The sequence below is a fragment of the Lycorma delicatula genome, chromosome 6, assembly GCF_047948215.1.
Source record: "Lycorma delicatula isolate Av1 chromosome 6, ASM4794821v1, whole genome shotgun sequence".
In the NCBI taxonomy this organism is placed as follows: domain Eukaryota; kingdom Metazoa; phylum Arthropoda; class Insecta; order Hemiptera; family Fulgoridae; genus Lycorma; species Lycorma delicatula.
Window position 1 is genome coordinate 91,152,734 of NC_134460.1, and position 27,147 is coordinate 91,179,880.

The 27,147-nt window shown below is 31.5% G+C and overlaps 1 protein-coding gene across 2 annotated transcripts in view; it reads right to left on the reverse strand.

The window, feature by feature from the left end:
• LOC142326013 (F-box only protein 25) overlaps positions 1–26,016 on the reverse strand; it is a 148,506-nt gene extending 122,490 nt beyond the window's left edge. The window contains exon 1 of one of the 2 annotated variants that reach the window (XR_012756650.1): positions 25,783–26,016. Coding sequence is in view for 1 of the 2 variants with exons in the window: in XM_075368064.1 (XP_075224179.1) it covers positions 25,783–25,916 (134 nt within the window). In the remaining variant the exon portion in view is untranslated. The remainder of the gene's footprint in view (positions 1–25,782) is intronic. The other variant, XM_075368064.1, reaches the window with a different exon arrangement.
• Positions 26,017–27,147: the final 1,131 nt, after the last annotated feature.

A 27,147-nucleotide genomic window follows, 5' to 3' on the forward strand; every position in this document is an offset into this window, starting at 1 on the left:
TAACGAATATTAAAGATAAACCGATATCTTTAAAAACTAAAGTAAAATTGGAATACTTGAAAATTTAAATATCTTAAATAAATAATCTGGATAGAAGAAGAAACTTTAGAAATAAAATTAAAAATCTCTAGGGTGTTTAGAAAAACCAAGAGAAAGAATATTTTCCTAAGTTGTCAAATAATGAAAGAATAACAGCAGAAATGGGAAAAAAACGAAATAAGGTATTTTTTTAATTGGTTCCACAGATAGTTCAAAGGAAATAAAAAAAAAAACTGATGTGGACAACATATAAGTTCCTTGTATGCCTATTAAATTACATTTACACATTTTTTTAAATTAAAAAGTACATAAAATTTTATATCATTAAAAACTTCTGATATACTTTCATATATATATATATATATATATATATATATATATATATATATAAATTTATATTTTTTTTATTATTGAATTATTATTCATCGTAAATTTTATTTTACAATGAGAGGTTAATATTATTAATACTTTTTTATTATTAATAAATCAATATATTAAAATTAAAAAAAAAAATAAAAATAAATAAAAAAAAAGGAGATGAAGTCTAATTTGAACCAATGTGCCTTCCCCTAAGACCCAAATATTTCATTAATTAAAATATTATTTGGTTATACCTCTGGACCCAATGAAAATAAGTACCACTTATGATATGTCGTTGAAAAGCTCTTAATGAAAGGTTATTACTGCAGTTAAGAAAAAGTCCAAAATCCAATTTGTTTGGATTTGGGGCACTTCTGGTCCAATCGATTTCAATCAAAAGGGGAGGTGCACAACTAGATGTTACAACAGTCCTAAATCCAAAATTTCAACATCCTACGGCTAATCATTTTTGAATTATCCGAGATACATACGTACAGACGTCACGCCGAAACTAGTCAAAATGGATTCAGGGATCGTCAAAACGGATATTTCCGTTGAAATCTGGAAACCGAAATTTTTCGCTATCAAAATATTTCCTTTACCTCATACAAAGAAGAAAAATGAACCATAAAATGTAAAATGGACAAAATTACAAGGATAAAATTCTCAAATGCCGTAGAACTGGATTTTCAATTATTTCCAGTAAATAAGAGAGCTGAACTTTTCGAAACAACTCACTATGGCTACCATGGCAAAAAAAAAAATTAACGAGGCAAGCTTTACAGTTTCTTCCTTCTAGGGGGAGATGTGAAAAACTATCTTTCTTTTCAGTAATTAATTTAAAGAAAATTGTACAGTTATAGCCATATTTTTGGGAATAATTATAAATTTCGAGGATAAAAGAATGATATAAATTAAAACTGATGTGAGAAGGAAATAGATCCAGGAGGAAAGAGAAGGAATTTGTGACGTCGATGAACCGCAAGATAGGAGCCTGCTAATGTAGATTGTATACATAACTCGGTTTGAATATTTAAAAAACTTAAAGCAGAAAAAATAATAATAATAATAATGATTTAAGAAACCTAGGTAACAATGGAATGAAATCGGAATATATACACCAGTTATAATGTCTTTGTAATAGCCTGTCACATATGGTGAAAGTACATAATCTGTCACGTCAATTTTAACTGATAATACATAATATTTCATATGTTTTAGCTATAAAATCTAAAACACATGTAACCGCTAAGTCCCACAGCATATTTTCGATGTCATGCCAATAGAAATTACTAAATAATAACAATATTTATACGGTTGAGACACATATTTGGTATTCAACAACAAAACTGGCAACAAGGCAACAAATATCTTTTTTATACAACATATACCTAATACTGAGACACGTATAAGCATCTCAAAAGGTAAATAATCTATATAAAAATATACATAACATATTCCCATTTTGCATTTTGGTTTAATAATTTTCATCAATGGTAAATATAAATATAGAATTACTGGTAGTTACCAGTTGAAGTGCTTATACGTACCTTAATATGAGATACATTAAAGCAAAAGCTTTGTTGCTGAATAACAAATATGAGCCTCAGCCCTGTCTCATATATATATATATATATATATATATATATATATATACATTTAATCAGCAAATATATAAATTCTCAACACGAATACATTAACAGTATTTTAAATAAGTTTATGCAACGGAAAGTCAGTGCTGCCAAGAAGACAAAAAACTACAAAAAAAGCTTGTTTAATTCATATAACCAAAAATTAATTTCTCCTTTTTTTAACATGTATATCAATAGATAAAAATTTAAGTAGTTTACTTGAGATAAGATATATTTGAAGGGGAGAAAGTTGACATTTTTTTATTTGAACGAAATAAATATGATTGTAGGACTTCCCATCACGCGACGTTTTCCTGATGTACAGCTTACACACACAACATAATTTAAGATATTTATAATTTTACTTACATATAATATTTTTTGTTTATTTAATTCGATGATTCTAACTAAAGTGCGCACGCATGCCTTATGCCTTATTTCATTCGTGCGGGTGTGGCGGTACTAGTGGCCACTTAAATACGTTTTTTCATTTAAATATTATGCATTTATTTAATCTACCGCTCACCTGTAACGTTACAACATAGCAGACGACTACAACCAACCCACCGTATTGGTCTAATGGTGAACTCGAATCGCAAATAAACTGATTTGGAAGTCGAGAGTTCTAAGGTTCAAATCCTAGCAAAGGCAGTTACTTTTATACGGATTTGAGTACTAGATCGTGGATACTGGTGTTCTTTGGTGGTTGGGTTTCAATTAATCACACCTCAGGAATGGTCGACCTGAGACTGTACAAGACTACACTTCATTTACATTCATACACATCATCCTCATTCATCCTCTGAAGTAATACGTTACGGTGGTTCCAGAGGCTAAACATAGAAAGAAAGAAAGACTACAGCAGCTGTACATCAGTGCTACACTAGCGCTCCTTTGGTGAGAAGGGGTACTATTGACGCAGTATACCCACTTAGCTGCTATTTATTTAGAATCATTTTTGGAGTGGGGATGTCATTTTGCTAAATAAAAACTCTTTTTGGAAACATTATTTTTTCATTTTTAACAAATGTGCCGAAGAAAAATAAAACCTTAATCAGGCGAAATCTCGAGATTTTGAGTGTGACCTTGCTCTACAGCCTCGCCCCGTCAACCTATTATGTTGAAATATTAATGATATCAATGTCCCATATATAGAAGAAATCAGACCAAGTTTGGTCAAAATCGGTCGAGTAGTTCTGGAGATATTAAATGATTCAGAGGGCGACACTGAACATACACACGTACATACGAACATCCAGAAAATTTCCATCCGGTTTTTTTGATCCTTAGGTGTCAAAACGTAAAGATCCGGTGAAAACCGCATATGCCAAAATTGGACCGATTACAATAGTTTCCCTTCTAAAGCTATAGCGCTAGATAAGAAAGTAAAAAATTAAAATTATTAAAAAAATGTAAATTAATAATAAAATAACAATCTGAGGTAAAATAGTGTCCTACCTTGAGCTAAAGTTATTGGAAAATGAATTCAATTTATTTTTCTTATATTACTGAAAAACGTATGAAAAGATAGGTAAATCGAACTGGCACGAGGAGATGTGATATACCTGCCACGTAGTAGGACAAATGTGTAAGCAATAAAATTAATCCGCAATTTTTACTGGAATAAATCTTTAAGAATCAAATAAAATTTTGGTGGTTTTTTTATGGTTAGTTGAGAAATATGTACAAATATTACAAAATTCCTTTTATTTAATTAGGTAATAATTTATAATTCGCAAAATAATAATTATCAAAAGGAAAAATCTATTACTTCAATAATAGTTTCAACAACTTCAATTATATAAATGGATTAATTAAGAAATTAATTAATTAACTAGTTACGTGATAACTAACAAATGGAATAAAAAAGTTAGATTGTTCAACACGTACATAATTATTTAAAATGCAAATAAAAAAGTGAAGAAATTTTTTTCTGAATTCACGTAACGCAACACGATAAAAATACACAAGGAAATAGAAGAGTTCCATTACAATAACTTATATAGCTATAATAGCTTCTTACGCAATAACTTTCGTGACTTTTATCATTATTCCTTTCTTTTCCTTAACAAAATAAGAACATAAATGAAATATAAGTTAACAATATAATTAAATTAAAAATTACTTAACCTTTTCAACATGTATAGGATAAGTAGGGTATTTTTCAATTCAAAATAATATAAATAATTTTTTTCCCTTATTTCCATAGTAAAAATTGTTATATTAAGTTTCAGAATATTACAGTTTTGGAAAGTACAATATAATTTTGGAAAATCCCAGTGTAAAAGTCCGACTTTATTTTTACGGGTGTTTTGGTAAGTTACGAAGATCTGAGAGTTTAAGTAGAATATAAATTAATGTTTGTTTACAATTCACCAAAATAAAGAAACAATAATAGAACAAATAATAATAAAATATTACATTTAAAAAAAATAAAATAAAACATCATAAATTAAAAAAACAGACGCTGTAAAAATCAAATGTTTATGAAAATAAAATGGTTGGGAAAGGGCAGTTTTTATCATAGCACTGGGTTAGGGTAGAATAAAACAACAGTCGTTATAATCCAATGCAGATGTGCTTGCTTAAATGTTCAACTGGTAACTATGGTAACCGAGCGAACGAGGTCACCCTTTCGCTAGACTACTGCTATATGTTATTATACAATATTATACTTCTGTACTGAACATACTGTAAATTCACAAGCGTTTAATGCTATCTACCTCAACTAGTAAACACCATAATAAAACTTTAAAATAACTATCACTTTCAATACTTTCTATGCTTTTATAAAACTATAAATATTGAATAATAGTAACGGTGCAATATGTATTTTTATACAGTATTTTAAAGATTTCAGGTAGTATGTTGAAATAAAATATTTAGAATAAAAGAATATATCACGTTCACTGTACAGAAAAAAAAAAACCTTTTTCAGAACATATATTTCTGCTAGCCACAAATGGCTTTTATATTTTATATTTTACCGTACAAAACTTTTACTGTAATATGAAGTAGGTATCCTTCGTTCAGGAAAAGATTACTAAATAACGATCACATCAGACCTTCTTTAGAAAATGTTATGTATTTAAAAATACGATCACAAAAATCATTTTATAAATAATGTTTCTTATAACTTACTTATGTGACATAAACGTAATGGTTGTAAGCAGTTTAACATGAGTGACAAATCTGTCCCAATAAAAGGCATACTAAACTCAAGAATAACTAGCACCTCATGTCAGACTTACTAGAGAAAGCGAGAAATAAAGAGAGAAGTAGTTTTCTTTATCTAGTCAAACATAAAATTGTGAAATGCGGATGATTTCATCCTACAAATTACAAATTCATTACAGGGATTGACTGTATCATTAATCTCAGAGAAATCAATTCTGATTAATGACAGTTGTTTTACAACCATAAGAAAAACTATGACAGATAAAGTATTGCAATAGGTTAATTTTCTTAGTGAAGTGAAACAGTGTATAAGTGTATTCTCCTTCCCTCTAGTATCGAGCATTATCAAAGTTTTACCGAATATTTATTGCAATGAATATATTCAACGTAGGCGCGAAAAGCACCTGTTCATCTAGAACAAACTAGCACTAGCTCAGTCAATTCAAAATGTTTAGTTAAATTATGATTGTAAATTATGTTATTAGGTAGTATTTCAGTTAAATTAAAGTTGAATTTAAGCTTAACCTACTTACTAGCAATATACAATAATATATTTAATTTTATTATGTAAGGAAAAGAATCCGGAAGGAATATTTATGGTTTAGTTTCTGCCGTTAAGATTTTAGCTTGATATTAACGGTAAAAATCCAGGTAAGTCTCATTATATCAATTGAGCTTTATTTTCGAAAAACTTTAGAAATTGCTGTAAGATAAAATTTTTCTTAATGATAAAAACATATGTCCTGCCTCATTATTCTCGGTAAATAGACGTATTTCAACAAATGATTTCCCAGTTACCGATCGATTACTTTCCAAAAAATAAATAAATAATTATTTCAATCTAGTAGTAGAATCCTCCTCTATGAATCATGAGACCTTGCCGTTAGTGAGGGGGCTTGAGTGCTCAGGGATACAGAGTAGCTGGACCGAAGGTGCAACCATATCGGAGAGGTATCTGTTGAGAGCCAGACTAAGGAATGATTCCTGAAAGAGGGCAGCAGCTCTTTCAGTAGTTGTTAGGGGCGTGAGTCAGGACGACTTAAACGGCCGTATCAACATCACTCAGTCCTCTGAGTACTGCGCAGCTGAAAGCAATGGAAAACTACAGCTGCTTTTTTTCCAAGAAAATGTGGCTCTCTGCATTTTCACATACCAATAATGGAGGCGCCTTCCTTGGTAAAATATTCCGGAGGTAAAATAGTCCCCCGTTCGGATCTCCGGGTGGGGACTACTAAGGAAGGGGTCACCAGAAAATTAAAAAATAACATTCTACGAGTCGGAGCGTGGAATGTTAGAAGCTTAAAAAAGGTTGGTAGGCTAGAAAATTTAAAAAAGGAAATGGGTAGGACAAATGTGGATATAGTAGGAATTAGTGAGGTTCGGTGGGAAGAGGAAGGCGACTTTTGGTCAGGTGATTTTAGAGTAATTAACTCAGCGTCAAATAATGGGCAGGCAGGAGTAGGTTTCGTGATGAACAAGAAGATAGGGAGGAGAGTGGAGTATTTCAAAACGCATAGCGATAGAATCATTGTAATAAGGATAAAATCAAAACCTAAACCGACAACGTTTGTTAACGTCTATATGCCTACAAGCGCCCATGATGATGATGAGGTAGAGTGTGTATACGAAGAGATTGATGAAGCAATTAAACACGTAAAAGGAGATGAAAATTTAATAATAGTTGGAGATTGGAATGCAAGCATTGGAGAAGGCAAGGAAGGAAATATAGTGGGTGAATACGGGCTGGGCAAAAGGAATGAAAGAGGGGACCGACTTATAGAGTTTTGCACGAAGTATAATTTAGTAATTGCCAACACCCAATTTAAAAATCATAATAGAAGAATATACACTTGGAAAAAGCCAGGCGATACTGCAAGGTATCAGATAGATTATATCATGGTTAAGCAAAGATTTAGAAATCAACTCGTTGACTGCAAAACTTACCCTGGAGCAGACATTGATAGCGACCATAATTTGGTGATAATGAAATGTAGATTGGGGTTTAAAAACCTGAAGAAAAGATGTCAGATGAATCGGTGGAATTTAGAGAAGCTTGAGGAAGAGGAGGTAAAGAAGATTTTTGAGGAGGACATCGCAAGAGGTCTGAGTAAAAAAGATAAGGTAGAAAATGTAGAAGAAGAATGGGAGAATGTTAAAAAGGAAATTCTTAAATCAGCAGAAGCAAACTTAGGCGGAATAAAGAGAACTGGTAGAAAACCTTGGGTTTCAGACGATATATTGCAGCTGATGGATGAACGTAGAAAATATAAGAATGCTAGTGATGAAGAAAGTAAAAGGAACTATCGGCAATTAAGAAATGCTATAAACAGGAAGTGCAAACTGGCGAAAGAAGAGTGGATTAAAGAAAAGTGTTCAGAAGTGGAAAGAGAAATGAACATTGGTAAAATAGACGGAGCATACAGGAAAGTTAAGGAAAATTTTGGGGGACATAAATTAAAATCTAATAATGTGTTAAACAAAGATGGTACACCAATATATAATACGAAAGGTAAAGTCGATAGATGGGTGGAATATATTGAAGAGTTATACGGAGGAAATGAATTAGAAAATGGTGTTATAGAGGAAGAAGAGGAAGTTGAGGAGGATGAAATGGGAGAAACAATACTGAGATCTGAATTTAAGAGAGCATTAAAAGATTTAAATGGCAGAAAAGCTCCTGGAATAGACGGAATACCTGTAGAATTACTGCGCAGTGCAGGTGAGGAAGCGATTGATAGATTATACAAACTGGTGTGTAATATTTATGAAAATGGGGAATTTCCATCAGACTTCAAAAAAAGTGTTATAGTTATGATACCAAAGAAAGCAGGGGCAGATAAATGTGAAGAATACAGAACAATTAGTTTAACTAGTCATGCATCAAAAATCTTAACTAGAATTTTATACAGAAGAATTGAGAGGAGAGTGGAAGAAGTGTTAGGAGAAGACCAATTTGGTTTCAGGAAAAGTATAGGGACAAGGGAAGCAATTTTTGGCCTCAGATTAATAGTAGAAGGAAGATTAAAGAAAAACAAACCAACATACTTGGCGTTTATAGACCTAGAAAAGGCTTTCGATAACGTAGACTGGAATAAAATGTTCAGCATTTTAAAAAAATTAGGGTTCAAATACAGAGATAGAAGAACAATTGCTAACATGTACAGGAACCAAACAGCAACAATAACAATTGAAGAACATAAGAAAGAAGCCCTAATAAGAAAGGGAGTCCGACAAGGATGTTCCCTATCGCCGTTACTTTTTAATCTTTACATGGAACTAGCAGTTAATGAGGTTAAAGAACAATTTAGATTCGGAGTAACAGTACAAGGTGAAAAGATAAAGATGCTACGATTTGCTGATGATATAGTAATTCTAGCCGAGAGTAAAAAGGATTTAGAAGAAACAATGAACGGTATAGATGAAGTCCTACGCAAAAACTATCGCATGAAAATAAACAAGAACAAAACAAAAGTAATGAAATGTAGTAGAAATAACAAAGATGGACCACTGAATGTGAAAATAGGAGGAGAAAAGATTATGGAGGTAGAAGAATTTTGTTATTTGGGAAGTAAAATTACTAAAGATGGACGAAGCAGGAGCGATATAAAATGCCGAATAGCACAAGCTAAACGAGCCTTCAGTAAGAAATATAATTTGTTTACATCAAAAATTAATTTAAATGTCAGGAAAAGATTTTTGAAAGTGTATGTTTGGAGTGTCGCTTTATATGGAAGTGAAACTTGGACAATCGGAGTATCTGAGAAAAAAAGATTAGAAGCTTTTGAAATGTGGTGCTATAGGAGAATGTTAAAAATCAGATGGGTGGATAAAGTGACAAATGAAGAGGTATTGCGGCAAATAGGTGAAGAAAGTAGCATTTGGAAAAATATAGCTAAAAGAAGAGACAGACTTATATAGGCCACATACTAAGGCATCCTGGAATAGTCGCTTTAATATTGGAAGGACAGGTAGAAGGGAAAAATTGTGTAGGCAGGCCACGTTTGGAGTATGTAAAACAAATTGTTGGGGATGTAGGATGTAGAGGGTATACTGAAATGAAACGACTAGCACTAGATAGGGAATCTTGGAGAGCTGCATCAAACCAGTCAAATGACTGAAAACAAAAAAAAAAAAAAAAAGTAGTAGAATAAACATAATGTACGTTTAACGCAGTGATATGAATAAAAAATGATTAAATCACGAATGAACTATATTCGTAAATAAAAATTTAATTAATACTTTACGCCCACGAGCAAATCTCACAAGAAAAAACTTTGGCAGGCGCATTTTTTATGGCCAAAGGTTCACAATTTAATTTAAGTTTTACAAAATCATTACAACTTTCCTTCTCCACAAAAGTTAAAGTGTAATTTTTTTCTTTCAAATACAATAACTTCATTTCAATTGTATTAATGATAAATTTTAATTACATATTTTTTTCAGCTTATTAAAAGAAAACAAACCCTTTACTTTTTATTTTTTTAAATAAACATTCCAACTGAAATGCTTATTAATTGGAAAATGATCGGAACGCACGAATTCCATTGATTCAATTAGATTTTCGGCTGAAGAACAATGAGAAAAAATTAGTTTTGAGGCAGTTAATAGGATAACATTTTAGTGGTTTTTGGGGATTGCATCTAAGTGTAAAATAATGTTAGATTAACAAGTAGTCAGACTGAACATTTTAGTATCAGCTGAAATTGGCAGGTAATTAAAAATTACTGAGAAATCAAATAATATCTCTTCTATTTTTTATTATTATGAAGATAGTTATTACATCTCAAACTCATTGGTAGAGACAAAAGCGAATATATAGAATTTATGTTGATTATCTGGGAAAGGATAAAAAAATCTGACAATCTTTTTCTATTAAGTAGTAAAAGACTTGTTTAAGGATATCTTACTTTCAAGTTCAATCTGAGAACCCCCTTTATAATCTTAGACAGAGACAGAATGAGAGTGAAGCAGAAAGAACTGAAGGGGTTACATCAAGATAACCTTTACTTATAAAGTTTAAAATCTCGTATGATGAAAATAATAAATAAAAACTACTGCTTTAATTTGTACATTACATAAAAAACAAATGAACCTGACCGATAAAAAAAGAAACAAAATCCAAATGATGAGGACAATCTACTAACAAAGACTTAATACAGGTTAGTTAGAAAGTGGGGTGGGGATACAAAAGACCAGGAACAAACAGCATAAACAAGTAACGATCAAACAGGCGCGCCAGCAATGAAAGATAAAAGACATAGGTCTAGTACCACTGAACTATACCATAAAGTGAGCGACCTTGTCAGGTCACAAACTGCACCGCCTGATCGGAGTATTCACCGTTCGTGTACCGTGCATACAACTGAATCGTAAAAAGGAATAAATAAAAAAAGAGATACTTTCATACTTAAACCGGGTAAGTCAAGGCTGCAGCACAGCCAGACAACGATTATGACTTTAAACAAACCAATACAGATTCGGAATAAATTATTACAAATAAATATAGCTTACATGATAATAATAAACGTACAATTTATTTATATTAAAATGATAAGACAAACCTGGTTAGATAACTTCAGATAAACAGAAATTAAATTCGAATTTAAAACGTTAAGTCAACATATTCATTCGTTGGTTTCAGTTCAGTGTTCCCTAGATTCATAGTAAAACATTATTCTTAATACCTATCAACTTAGGAAGCAAAAGGGTAAATAACATTACGCTATGTAATTTTCTGTTTAAAATTAAAATTTTCTAAGTTTTTTCATCGATTAAACGTCTACAGTATTTTCGAACATATATCTAACCGTAAAAAGGTTAATATATTTACTCTTAGGTAACTCAAGAGTCAAAACTATATCTCAATCGGGTTTGAGATCACAAGAAGTCATATACAGGAGGCTTCCAACATAATGACAGGCGTGCTCTATCCGATTTCTGCACTGTCTTATCAGTATGCCAAGTGATTAGACAAAATTACACCTATACAGAAATGACATCTAAAAATCAAAATCTCAAAGAGATTTAAAGAAAGTAAATTTAAGGAAAGTAAAGTAGGAAATACGGTAACTGGATGAGAAAGAAAACTAGAATAGGAAGTGTGATTTTTGGAACAAAAAAGCCGACGATTAAAACTAACGAAATAAATTGTGTTAAGAAACCACAAGATCTAACTAAAAGAGAGTCGACAGGACCAACAAGAAATCATGCCACGAAGTTTCAAATCTTTTATTGTTCGTGGCTTCACATTCAGTTTCATGGAGTTGAAAGTACAAGAGCATACAAGTTCTTGAGATCAACGTACAAAAGATGTCACAACTATTATACACGCTAAATCGGGGTTTACTCTTCTTTCTTTTTCTGTTTAGCCTCCGGAACTACCGTTACTTGAATGAATGAGGATGATAAGTATGAATGCAAATGAAGTGCAGTTTTGTTCAGTCAACCATTCCTGAGGTGTGAAGTTAATCGAAACCCAAACCCCAAAGAACACCGGTAACCACGATCTAGTATTTAAATCCGTATAAAAGTAACTGCCTACCAGGATTTTTAAACTTAAAACTTTCGACTTCGAAATCAGCTGATTTGCGATAACGAGTTCACTACTAGACCACCCCGGTAGCTATTAAACAAGCTAAATCAGGGTTTAAACTACATTTTTAAAAGATCAATTATAAAGCAACCAGAAAAAATTACAGGGGCAACCCAGTTACATCCAGAACAAAACAAATAAAAAGAATCTTCGAAGCAACCCATTCTGAATTTATCTATATATCATATATACAACACACATGCGCACGCACACACACACCACAGGGTTGAACTGAGAACCTTCTCGTTTTTTTTTTTGGAAGTCTGTTAAAAAAAAAGGAAAACCCACTTAAATAACAACTGGAAATCAATAAATCCACTAAATAACGATAAGCTGCTTTCACTGAATGTATGATTTGCGTAAGGATATGCAAACATTCAAGAAACAATAAAAAACATGTTTTTTCATAACATTACAAGAATACTCCGTGAAAATATAAATATACTGGTATTGAAAAAGATCCTTCACGTTTCCCGAACGAAACCGTTAAAAATGAAAGAAATAAAGACTTCAGTTGTTAAAAACAGTAACTAACCATACGGCATGGATAATCATAAATTACACCGAGTAGGAACCACATCGAATAACCGGTGATTATAAAAAAGGAGAAGCGACGAGAAGTTCGAGCCGCTCCAATTATTACATTATTTATAATAAAATCGCCTGCCAAGATGAATTATACTACTCACAGTTGTTGCTAAAGAATAGAAGGATACAAACTAATGGGGAAAAGTAGTAAGTAGTGAAAGTTGAATGCAGCAATCATTATATTTTTAAAGACGAAACATGTAGAATCAAGTCTAATAAAATTTAGAAAATAAATATATATAAGTAAACAATAATAGTACTAAATAATAATAGCAACAACAATATCCAGCGGCAATACGTTTCATTGAAAAAGTGAAATTTAATATTAACGACAATAATGATCAGATGACGAAGTCATCTGATTATTTCCCTAGATTCAATGAGACTAATATCTTGCACCAAAAAAAAATAAGAAACAGTGCTTCAATTCCGATAATTCTGTCAACAATATAACAGCTCTTATCTTTAACTATATATATGTACGATTTACTACATATAGATTTACTTATACAAAACTTATTTAAATTTTTATTTGTAAATTAAACGTGTTCTATTAGTACTAGTAGAGTTATTAGTTTGGTCGGTAGGTTTTAAACTTAGTTAACACGCTTCGCACTAATGACAAAAAATTTAGATATGTATGTTCTATTAACTATTTAATCACTTAATATTATGCCCAAATTTTTAGTATAACTGCTTTATAATGATTGGTCATTTTTTCATTAGGGTACGTTCTTTATGATAAGGCAAAAATATAAGGCGATTATTATAGCTTACTTTTTTTACACAGCATAAATAAGCTTAAGAAATTTAAGAGTAATTTATCTTAATGATCGATTTCAAATAAAATGTGTTCGTCCAACTTAGTTTGCCGTCTTCGGTACTAAGGCAGGCTACTAGTCGGTTGTAACGTCATAAGATACACCATCGCGCTATAATTACAAGCTTTTACATAATACGAATAATACATGGTAATCACGAAAGTTTTGCATCAAACTTATCGTTTGATTAACTGTACAGGTTTTAAAGACAAATAATCTTACTTATATTGGATTGTATTTTCACGATGGAGAATAGAAGATCAAGATTTATTAGATTTCAGCCGTTAGGCTTAATGTGCGATTGCTGCTGGGCGAGTAAAATGCCTCCGATCAATTCAACGACCGAGCTTCACCAGATCATACTCCCTACAGATTGCCCCATCTTAAGAGTCCCGACCCGCAAACCAAAACCAAAGTAGGGAGCATGAAGTTACGGTGAAATGTTACAGAGGGATAATTGAACTATCCAAAGAACTAAAGCCTCCAGGAAATAAGCACACAGAATTCCTCAAGTGGTAGGGCCATTTTTACCTGTGAATGATAATAATAAATATATGCTGCAATGACATTGGTTTTTTTTTTAAACTAAAATTACCTAAAGAAAAAACTTTGTTCATCCTCGATGTGTACAGAAGTATCTGATAGAACAAACTATAAATCATTCAGTAAGACCCCTGGCGGAACTAAATTATCTAAAACGGGTAATCCTAGTTTACTGCAACAGATGTAAAAATATTTTATTAACTATTGTAGCAAAAATAATTTTTATTTCAAGAGAAAATTATACAACTATGTCTTGCTGGTATTTTATTGCAGGCACCGAGATAAAACTTTTGTAAACAAAAGTTCTTACAAAAGAGACGAAGGGATCAAATGAGAAATCACAAGAGAGGTCAAGAAGGTAAGAAGAATTTAACATATTACAGTAAATAACCGAACAGAGTAGACTAGGAGATACTTAAAAAAAAAAAAAAAAAAAAAGAATAAAACTATAAGAAAATATCAAATTTAAACTTAATAATAATAAGAAAAGATGAATGACTAAAAAATGATTTTTTGAGCGTGTTGCGGAAAACCTGAAAAATATAACATAAACGTTGTTAAGAAAGAATGCTGGACGGAGGACCAAAGTTGAGCTTTGTGATTTAAACCTATGATAAAAAACCACGTACGATTTGGGTCATGAGTCGAACCATCCTCACGACGAAGGGGAAGGGGAAGACACCCACCATTTGATGTTTCCGGTCGCCACGCCAACCCCACCGTACCTAGCCATGGGCTTAATACGGAGAGCGTGAGCCGAACCACTGTTACCCACAAAAAGGTAAAAATAATGAAATAACTTTTATTTCTTGTTATTACGAGACATATTCGGAAAGGAAACAACATTTAGCTATTTATATATAATATATATATAAAATTAGGACAAATTATTTTTAAACAATTTTATATTTTAAAAAATGTTCTAATTTAACTCATTTTCAGTGCTTCCATAAATATTAAAACATTTGTCACGCCGGACCAATTACTAAATACCCTCCGTAAAATGTTGCTTTTAAATAATAACGGCAATCAGCGTGAGGATAACTGCGGATAATTGAAACTATTTATTACAGTTTCATATAGATCAGTTGTTGAAATTTGTGGAAAGTCATAAGAAACAGACGAAATTGTAAACCATCTATTCAAGAATTTTTTCGCTTAGATCGCTATTCTATCGCGTCATATTTTCCAGTACTTCATTAAACTCTATTCCGTTTTCTCACCGTTCCACCACAAATCGCGTTTTTCACGTAAACTCCACTGATCTTCGGACTAACGGTCATAAAATTACTTTTCTTGTAAGCTGAACAATACCGTAATTTTGTAGAAATCCATTCCACCGTTGTGAAAATTATCATCCGATAACAAACGAAGGTGGTCTGCCAAATCTGCAAAAATCTCCACTCTATTGAATACAAATATAATTTTTCTAAAATAAATAAAGATAAATTTTTTAAACAACTTTTTAATAGACTGTAAACCCCATTATAGAGAATTAACATTTTCACAGAGTTCCAATGCTGTCTATGCAGCAATTTACCAAAAAATTTATTTCTGCAAGCAATAAAATGTAAACTATGAGTCGCTGGGAAAAATCAAGGGAGTTAAACAAAGTTACTAAGGATTTAACGATATCCAGCATATTATCAATATATAATCCAACTACATCATCAATTTATGATTAAAAGATTATCTAATTTTTTTTTATAAATATTACAAAATAACTGCAAAATAAACAGCTTAATATAATATCAATATAGTAATTTTATTAAATGGCAGCGCTCAAACATATTATTTTAAAAATTCATCTGGATTGATGATGTCTATGCAAACAACACCTTCAACTGTGTTGCAAATGTTTATGTAATCCTGTAATGGGGATTTAACTACACAATTTGTGCATTTCAGTTAAATACTTCCAGACACACACAATTTTGGGAATGGGAGGGGGTTCCTTGAGAAAACCTGAGACTCCTGCTCATGTGGCTGTTTGATAACTATAGTTAAAGCAATATGTTGCAACAGATATTTAAACCGGTTCTTAAGCAAAATCATTGATCACAATATGGGAATTGATACCTCAATCCCCCAAGGAAATCTAGGAGATTGACATTGAAGTCCACAGCCTGGAGAGAGCAAGAAGTATTATTTGGATGGGATTCAAGACGGGACCTCATTCTGTGGTCCATTGGTGAATAGATCATCTCTAATTTAGCTTTTTCCATTATCGTTGATCATTTCCTCCTCAAATAGTCATTTTTGCAAGATGTACATCAAATCTATATTAAGGATGTTAAGACCTCTTTGAGTTACTGCATCAGTCCGATTTGATGGGAGAAATCTGTTTTTATAGACCCTGGTTTGTGTCTGACAGGGAACTCCACGTTGAGGCTGTAAAAAATGCCCAGTAGAGTTAAGATGCTTATCAGATAAGCCAACCTACATCTTCTTGTATGTTCATGTAACAGCAGGTTATAATATATGTTTTTTTATACATTTTTTCTGTAGCACATTTAAACAAGGTTTTACATGATTATATGCAATTATTTAAATAAAGATGGGTGATATCCAAAAGATGTTCAATCAATTTTAACTATGAAATATTATTTAAATTGCAAGTAAATGAATATGAATTGTGCTGACTTTACCAGGAGTCCATCCAGTATAATTATAAAATTATTACAGCGTTGAAATGATGACTAAATAAGTATAAGTAATGCTTTTTTTTTATTAAACACCCCGGGAACAACAGGCATCCGCCATAAGGCATTACATCAGTTGCTCCCAAGTGTCATGGCAGTAGACTGCCCACTCTTTAAGTTCTGCACTGGAACTGCCCTTTGGAGTCTCTTCTGGATCATAAGAGCATCCCGATCTCCTCTCCTGGATGGCGAAGATGCCCCTTCACAGGAGAGCTACCCTTCCTGGCCATAACCTAACCGGGGTTCGGACATGTGTTGCACACACCCATTCCCCATCCTCTCCTCATATTATGAGAGTCCTTAGTGAGTCATTGAAAATGCCCTGACCCAGCCATTCTTGTGTGTGGTTGTGCCAAGACGTCCTCAGCAGAAAGGCTACCTCCCTGGCCCTACACGAAGCCACACTTCGACCCCAGGCATCAGTATTTTTAACACCTTGTATTTTTTTTTTTACATTAACATTAACACCCTCCTCCTTATTTATTGCTCCTTGCCCTTGCTGACAAAAAAGCTAGCACTCCAAGCTGTTGAGCATCTGTTCTCCTGATCACAATAGGGGGAAGTTAACCTACTTCCCCCTATTGCAGAGGGTTGCACCCAGCACCTGCTGGAAGGCGTCCAGATCCACTGACGAATTTACAACATACAATATACATAAAAATACAGAATATTATACATTTACAACAGAATACAACAACACTTAAGACTATAATACTAGTTAACGTTCCATGATATACACAAGATCCACATAAAGTGGTTGAATTCTTAAAACTAACAATGACAATTTTTATTTTACACCCTCCTCTCAGTATTGCTCCTTATGCTCTCTGTTGAGATGAGCAAGCGCTCCAGGCCTTAAACATCTATAAATCATGAGCTATTAACTACTTACCCGTATTATAGGGGCTGTGCCCTGCACCCACAAGAGGAATCTGAGTCCTCTGGTATTTGAATATTACTTGTTTTACAAAATTCACTAATTATATTATACTCTTACTGCAAATTTCAATTATATACTTAAGACTAACAATGACAGTTTCACCATAAGTTTATTAGCTAACCTTACCCTTAGTTTAGGGCTGCACCCAGTGCTGCAAGAGGCATCCAAGCTCTTTGACAGTTTAATATTTATACAAAATCCACAATTATATTACATTTCTACAGCAAAATTCAATTAATACTTAGAACTAACAATGACAATTTTCCATAATTTCATTAACTAACTCTACCCCTATTATGGGGCCTGCTCCCAGCACCAACAAGAAGGCATCAGAGCAAATTAACATTACAATATATACAAAATCCATGAACAATTCTTAAGGCTAACAATGACTACGATACAATTTTACATTATACACTACGTCCTCTTTTTTTTTATCCCTGAGACATCAACTGTGAATGCTGCTAACTAGCAGTCTTAACCCACTTTCTGCTGGCTTCTGTCAATATACTGGTGACTATCCTGCCCACCAATTCCCACTCTCTCTTCCCATGGAGCATATAGGCGATGGTATCCTCTGGTGTGAGCTGCTCCAACCTGAATCTCCTCCTGACTTCATCCCATCTGTGACACATGTAAAAGGTGTGCTCTGAGGAGTCCTCCAGTCTGCAGTAGACGCACCTCGGGGATCTTCTCCTTTTGAACCTATGAAAGTACGTCCCAAAATCGCCATGGCGAGAAACTGGGTCATGTAATAATCCACCTCCCCATGTTTCCTCTGAATCCACGGCTCCAACCACAGGATAAGATTTCCAGTTCATGCACCCATGGTTGACCTATCCCACTCTGCCTGCCATGACTGGATCGTCCTCTCCCTAGCCTCCGTTTTGGTCATTCCCTCATATGTATCAACCAACTGTTTTACTCGAAGCTGAATCTGGGGCACGCTGGCGATCACCTTCACTGCTTTTCCTGACACAGTCCTGTACGCCGATGAAATCTGGATGGCCACCCGTTGTTGCAGCGATGACAGCATCTTGACATTTTTCTTTTTGTCCAGCACATCAGCCCATGCCAGCACCACATACAGTAGAATAGAGGAGCCATAGAGAGGATCATTTTTGTCTTGCTTGTCTGGGGTTCCTCTGTATTGATCATCAGTCTTCTGAGATTGCTCACAACAGATTCTGCTCTACTGGTGACCTCCCTTAGATGTGTGTTGAACAAGCCCAACCTGTCAAGCCAGACACAAAGATAACTTGGCACATCTCGATGCCCACACTGTGACATAGTTGACCCTGACCGACAGCTCCTTGATGCGTCATCTACCAACGATCGAGACCATAGCCATTTTTGGCTAAGTTCAAGCCCCTCTCTCCTAACCACTCACTCACCATTGCTATGGCTGTGTTTGCATTTTGCTCCACATTGTCTTCCATGTGGCCTGCCACCAGGAGTGAATAGGTCCATAGATCAATAGGTTTATGCTGATTAAAGAAAGCATATATAATGAATAACAAATATAAAAGTAAATAAAAAATGAGAGTAATAAAATATTAAAAAAACAATTAATATTTGACTGCATCATCAAGAATGAATTTGATAAAAATAATGATATTTACCTCAAAGTAAGAAGAAAATAAATAAATTCTATAATCAAAACTCTGTATAGATAACCCAGTTAAACTGAAAATATTCTCTTTGGAAATAAATGAAGTTCTCAAAACACATTCTATGAGATAAACCTACATTATTACATCACAACAGTTAGTACTATCAACTCATACCAATTAAAGAATGGCTGTAAACTGTTTTAAAATGAATAATTAAATAAAAATACACAAAACAAAGGTAATTAAAATTTTGAATACTTTAATTTTTAAACGATTTTTTATAGTTAAAATAAATAATAAATTACAAAATAAATAACAAGCATAAAATTGAATATAAGAAAAAAAATCAAACCTAATTACTCTTAAGTATAGTCTACAGATAGAAAATAGAATGATTCTGATTGTTTAGTCAAAAAACAATCAATATTCAAAACAGACAACTAAACAGTAGGATAAATACTTAAATAGCCTAATGTAAAAAATAAAAAAGATGATAAATAAAAATATGAACTTCTCTTGAAACTACAATAAGAATAAAATGATATTTAAAAAATATTTAACAATTTCAAGCTAAAAGACAAAAAAACCTTCAAATTAGGAAAGTAGTAATTTGTTATATTTTTTCAATTGAAAGAAATCTTAAGTAAATTAATTTATGATGAATGTATTCAAAAAAGTAGGCTTGAGATTTACAAAGTATCACTTATCGTTTACAAGCCTACATGCACTGGGAATATGTACCATGTAACAGCTAGCGTTTAGATCTGGTCCTTTTCTTAAATAAGGATATATTATTTAATTGCAATGTATTAGCTAGAAATCAATGTACATTAAAAAACTGATGAAACTTTTTCAATGAGGAACAAAACTACCAATATATACACAATCCCAATCAACGGCAGCTCATAGCTAAAGTTAGTGGGGGTGCTGCTCCAGGTGAAAAGGTCCATTTTTCTGGACCTTTTCAAGGCCATGGTTAAAGTTTTCTGTAAAATAAAAGAACTAAAAAAAAAAAATGAATCAAATAGAATAACTGGAAGTAGGATAATAATCTTAATTCTACACTTTATCACATTCAAGTATGTGGTACATGGTTTTTAACATCACTGTGCTTAAAAACCACATCCATTTTAACCGAATAAATAATAAAATGTCAATATAGATTTTTTTTTAATATTATTAGAAAATAACTTAATAAAATGGTATAGTCAGTATAGTCCAATGGCGCTTAATTTAAATTTCTATATATACAGAAACAAATACACAATTAGTTTTTACTTATTACCTTCTCTTTCACCCTTCCACTGTGTTTTTGGACAGATGTGACAGCAATCAAAGAGCCCTGGCTTTCTGCCATTTTCTGATCACTACTGGAAAAACAACTAAACCACTTTCATATTCCTTCCACCGACTAAGGTAGAAAAGGGAACGAACAAGGAATGCTCCATATACACATGGAGTAAACAAAACCTACCTCCAACAGCACGCTCGAGTCGGCACTGCGGGAGTAACAGTGCTCTCTCTCCCTCCCAGCCTCGCATGCTGCTTCCTATGTACGCATATGCACAACAGCCAAACACCATGTTCGCCATACAAAAATCTTTGTATGGAACTGTGCGCTTCACAGTTCCATACAAAGATTTTTGTATATCTTTCATAAACTGGAGGATGGCTACTGACATAAGCTTAAGGATTATATATTGTACAAGTATAAAGAAAGAATCAAAGCAAAAAGGATTCATTATATTAAATGTTATTGATAATATCAAGTGGAAGTATGGGGTGCTGCACTTCCACAGTGCCTATATGTGAGCCGCCACTGATCTCAATAGAGTAAAGAAGAAATATTTATTTATTTAAATAATAAATAAAATTATTATATAGTTAAATAAATAAAACTTAACAAAATAAATAAATAAACTTAACTTAAATAAATAAGATCCTGAACACCAATGAAATATAAAATGAAAGTGAAAATGCAATTATGTTTCATACTGTAGAGAATAGTATAAGAAGAATGAATATTCTTCTATACTGGATCATGTAGTAGATGTTAAGTTTAATAGTAAAAGTGTTTAGCATGTACAACAACAGCAGAAAAAAGAAAATTAAGGGTTTAGATATGACACAAAGAAGTACCAAAAAACTAAAAGAAAAAAGATTTATGCGATTCAAATCTGTGGAGGAGAACTGATAACACATCAAAAAAAAGCCTAAAACTTTGTCAGCTGTGAAATTCTTTCTCAGCCAAAAAACGACCTTCTGTCTTTCATAGTAGTGTAATAGTTTTTTCTTTCTTTTCAATTAAAAACGTAACAGCATAAAAGGTTACTTCGTACCCTTGTTCTATATGATTCATAGCACCTCTGTAATTCATCTTGTAAATTTATTTATTCTGAAAATAATCTATTCTTGAATAATCTCTACACTGCTGGTACTCACCAAATATACAAATTGAAAAAATAAAAACATTAATTAATTACAATTAATGTATTACTGAATATAACAAAGTCTAAAAAGGTTGGTCAAGTGCAAGCTTCTTTGGTGGCTTTTTGCAATTCATCATCTTTTCAAGATGATTAGAACTCTTGACTTTACAAAAAACAACAGATAAATAAACCAGTACTAAATTTATTGAATGCAGCCTGACCAAAATGAAATAGCACAAAGTATGTACTGACAATTTTAACATAGATTTAACATCATTAGATCTAGGTTACATGTATTGTGATTACTAAAACCTAAAATAAATTCATACCAAAAGTGTTAAATGAATTATAAATAGATTACAGTTCCCATAATATTTTGCAACAATACAAGTACATCATTATTTTACAGAAAAAGTAGAACATATATTTTTTGCTATATGGATATTCTTTGTCCATTTCACCATAAAACTTACGAGTCATTTCCTTTTTTGTACAAAAAAATTTTCAAAAATTACAATAAGACATTAAATGGAGTAGATATTATCAATGGGTTTTATTCATTATTGTTTCATATTTATGTAGAGCAAGAAAGCAATTTTGTTCCTAAAGTTGCAGAAAAGATTTGATCTGTCAATTCAATGCAAATGAAGAAATTCATTACTGTCATCTGCTGACAAACTGCAGATGTCAATTGTTTCATATTCCTTTGTCATGAGCATAGTTATGAGCATAGTTAAAAATACAATAAAGATTTTTTTTCCTTTGTGCTACCAAGTAAAAAATAATATTTCAAGAATTAAATTTTGCCAAAATAATTATCTAAATAATGATTTTTATCAATTTTGATATTATTTATTGAATTTAATTTTTAAATACACTTATATGTATGATTATAATATTAAAAATGAAGATATTAAAGCCAAAGGAAATATTAAAACATATCTTGATTTCTTTCTCTCCCATATAAATATATATTAATAAATAAACTGAGAGATAGGGAGGAGTAAGTAAGAGAGTTTATTAATTTATGTTGTAAGTACTGAATGTTACAATTACTACACGTGTTCTGATTGATAAGTTTTAATATTGACAGCTGTTACTAGCCCAAAAGTCCTAGTACATGTATTTTCAAATTTTGACTGGTATCTAATGCTTGTCTCTGAATAAGACTTCTCTGCTGGATATATGTTCATGGTAGTTCAGAAAGGTTATATGTCTGATATACCTTGAGGAACTAATAATGAATGCTGGCATATTTTCATTCGTTATAATTCAATTATTGCATTTCCAGTTAATAAATCCAAATAACAGCTTTCAGAAATTGAAGTAACATATAAAAAACCATTCATCTGTGTATATATATATATATCTGATAAGCTTCAGTACATAAAATAAATAATAATACAGTCATAAGAATATTCAACATTAATAGTTGAGAGATGAATAAAAAGTGGAACAAAATTCTTCTCTGTTGAAGAGTAGAATATTAAATGAAAGTGGTAGAAAAAATGCAAGGCATAATTAAAGAAGAAAGCTAATGAAAAATGGATGGCTAGTATCAAGTAAGTCAAAGACGATAAAGGACCTATGCTTTGTAAATCTTCCATTTTGGGATGATTTAATTAAGCAATAGTTTGGACGTATACTAGGGAATTTTGGTACAATGATCTTTTAGGGTGTGCCTATAATGTTAAGACTTACTGGAATTCAAACCTAGAACACCTTGTGCATATTAGGAGAATGTGTTGCGACTACATCAGAGAGGTGGGCTTATTTATTTTAACACAAAATTAGAGTTACTAATGAATAATGAGTTTTGAAAAATATGTGTGAAATATCTTAGCAGGAATTGAACCCAGAAAATTTTGAATGGAATGTACAGTTGTTACCAATCAGTGATAGAAATTGGCCACAATACATTATGATTATGTAAAAAATCAATTTACTGTCACTAAAACCTATTCAATAATACAAAAATTGACTACAATCGGGTTGTTATGAAATTTGGGGTTAAATTTAAGAAACTATTGAGAATACTGCAGGGGGAATTGAAAACAACAGGTTAATAAGAAAATAATCCTGCAAAAATTGCAGGATTATTTTCCTGTCTAATCAATAGATTATAGATATATATATATAGATAAATAGATATAAATAAATTATATCTAATCAATAAATCAATTAAAATAAAATTGAAACAGGCTGAGAAATTATTACAATATATATCCCAAACAAAATAAATGTATAAATTAAAATAATTAAGGCAGAAAAGAATTTAAGTAAAAAAGTACATTAAGGCAGAAAATGACAGGTAACAAAATATATTAAAACTGATGAATAGACACAGATGGTAAAAAACATGAGATAAAACTATATGCTTTAAGAATTAAAATTAATAAAAGTGCAAATAATAAAATAAATCAAGATTAAAGGAAATACTTAAGCTTTCTCATCCACAAAAGTTGTTTAATTTAATTTTAAAGAAAAATGTATGATGGTCCAGTTTTAAAGTCATGGGCATAAAAATTCAAACTTGAAAAAAGATGTAATAATTTACCTGGCAAAATGGTTTTTTAATGAGAAACACTATATGAAAAGCTGAGTAATCACTTCAAATGGAATAATTTAATAGATTCAATTTGTGATACACTCCACATAAAGGAATGCTGCAATAATGACGTAATATTGAATATTTATATATTATAATTACTGTAAACAGTATGTTTAATTGTACTTCTAGTATTAACAGTTATCAATAACTATAACTACATAATAGTTACAGAAATAAGAAAAAAACCTCAGTGGAATGATAACAGTATAGGAGTGTCTAACATGTTTCTAAGTCACAGAGTGACTTAGAAAGTCATTCTTCAAGTGAAGAATCTCATTTCATCTTGTTGATCTATGGGTAAATTTAAACTAATTTCATAAAATTAACCCTATAACTAGTTTTTAGAGCTCTAAAACACCATCACTCATTATAACAAATACTAATAATCAACAGTTTGAAAAAGATGTTTCTATAATTTCTGAAATGTAAATCAAAAAATTAAATTCATGAGTTCATTTAATAATTATACATAAATAAAAACAAAGCCTGCTTTTACAATGTACTCTTTACTTGATATATATATATATATGTATGAAGATCAACTAATCTTATCAGTTTGCATGATTTATTATTAGCCAGCTGTTTCATAAATCCCACTTTATCATTTAAGACCTTTGCTATGGTAAAAAATACTTCTAAAAAAGTGTTAAAAACTATGCACACAATTGTTCTGAATGAAAACAAAAATATACCTATTATGGAGCTACCTACAAAACACCAATAGAAAAGATTTTATGACATACTTCAACAGCATTATATATATAAACACAACTAAACAATGAAAACAGTTAAGAAAAGGGAGAAGTAGATGAAATTTAAAAAATAAATATTTCATCAAAAATAAAATTCTAACCCTGTTAAAGTGTTTTAAAATTTGAAAAATACTTTATCATTGGTTGAAAGTATACTAAAGTTCTTCGATGTTTAACTTTGAACAGGAATAATTGGCCTGAAAAACATAGGCAAATTAGTTTTAAACATTTTTATGCTAAAGTCTAATATCAAAATTACACAACATTAAGAATAAATGTTAATTATTAACGTGATTAAATATCTAAAACATTTTTAGAGTATCAAACTAGTTCAGAAAGTTCTTAAAATTTTACATTTTTCATATCACACATCTTTCGTTACACATACGATAAAATATTTTGAATTTCGGTCGGTAAAATCGCCTTAAATTATTCAACAGAAAGTTTATAACGTGGAATAAAGAAAGCAGATTAAATATTTAACAATTTTCGTGAAATTTTCATTAAAATCACTCGAAAAAAGTGTTCCACGAAGGTTTTCCTCAAAGAGAAATTTGATTCTTAATTATTCACTTTCAAGAATTACGAGTTACCATTTATTTTTTAGTAAGAATTAAAGTGTACGAATTATTACGAAAGCATATCCAAATTAACGTAAATCTGGGACTATCATATTTAATTGTTCTGGATTTTACGTATAAAATAAATCGTGAGAGATGTTTAACTACAAGACTTAACAGGAACATTAAGTATTTAATTCTACGGGGAAATTGAAATATAAAATAACAGTAGCATTAGAATAAATAAATGTCAAAATTAATAACTTTCAAGTAGGTTATGTAACTATCAACTAATATCGTAATCGTTAAGTAATAAAAGTTAACAAGTTCATGTAAGCAAATAACAGTCGTACTTGGCGACTACGCAAATTATCGATCACATCAGCTGTGAATATAAACAAAACAGAACTAGTAAGCAACCTACCTTGTTTCCAGATTTTCTTGTTGAATTGTGTTCAGCTGGCGTCCGCATTCTAAAATCTTTTTCTTTTCCCAACCTTCTTCAGTTTTAACCCATTCTTCTCCAGGTGATCTCCAATCCTTAGAAATAAACGGCATCGTTAAAAAAGTCACAAACGGCACTAACTAAACGATCACAACAAAAGCTAACACTGACTGGAGAGGGGAAACAAGAGCGCATGGCTTTGTTGACGTTTTCTTCCAATCAGCTGACGGCTCTCAAACAAAGAAAGAATACTTTGCAGTTGTAACACTTGCGCTACCTATGAGGATTAAATTGAAATATTGTCATTAGATATACGATTTGAAGATCGGTTCAGATATCGAATACTGACGGAAAACAGCGCATTCTATGTATAAATCTAAAATAACAAACATTCCGCAACATACGCTTTCAAAATGCAATTTTTAGATAGTTCATGCATACATGAATAAACTAAATTACTGCATTCGAATAATTTGTCTGTTAAAGTAAAAAACAAATATACACCTAAATTGAAAAATCTTTTGGGATATTATTTGCATAATAAATTAAATTTTCACACTATCTCAGAGGGTTTTATTTACTTTAAAATCGTTTAAAAAAATATAAATTACATAAAAAAATGTATGCTACATGTCGTCAGTGTATAAAAGATCCAGAATTTGCGATAGAAAGATTCCTTCAAAAACAATCTAATTAGCTAACTAAAAGTATTAATATTTTTACTTACTTGTACGAAGTAAAGGAAGTATTGTGATCGCAAAAAGTTCGGTTTTCAGATTTCAATGGAAATATCCATTTTGACTAGTTCGGCATGATGTGTGTCTCGCATAACTGAAAAACGATTAGCCGCAGGATGTTGAAATTTTGGATTTAGGACTGTTGTAATATCTAGTTGTGCACCTCCCCTTTTGATTGCAATAGAATGGACCAAAATCCAAACAAACTGGATTTTGGACTTTTCTTAACTGCAGTAATAAGCACTATTGAGAGCTTTTCAACAATATATCCTAAGTGGTACTTATTTTCATTGGTTCCAGAGTTATAGCCAAATAAAATTTTAATTAATGAAATATTTGGATCTTATAAGGGGAAGGGACGTCAGTTCCAATCTGACTTCATCTCCTTTTCTTTAAATTTAAATATTGATTTTATTAATAATTATTAACCTATGATTGTAAAAATGTTTACAATATATAATTCAATAATAAAAAAAAACAGAAGTTATTAATGAAATAATAATTACTTTTCATTTAAAAAAAAAAGTGTATTTGTAAATTAATAGATGTACAAGTAAGTCATATGGTGTCCAGATCAATTTTTTTTTTAACTGCATTCATTTGAATG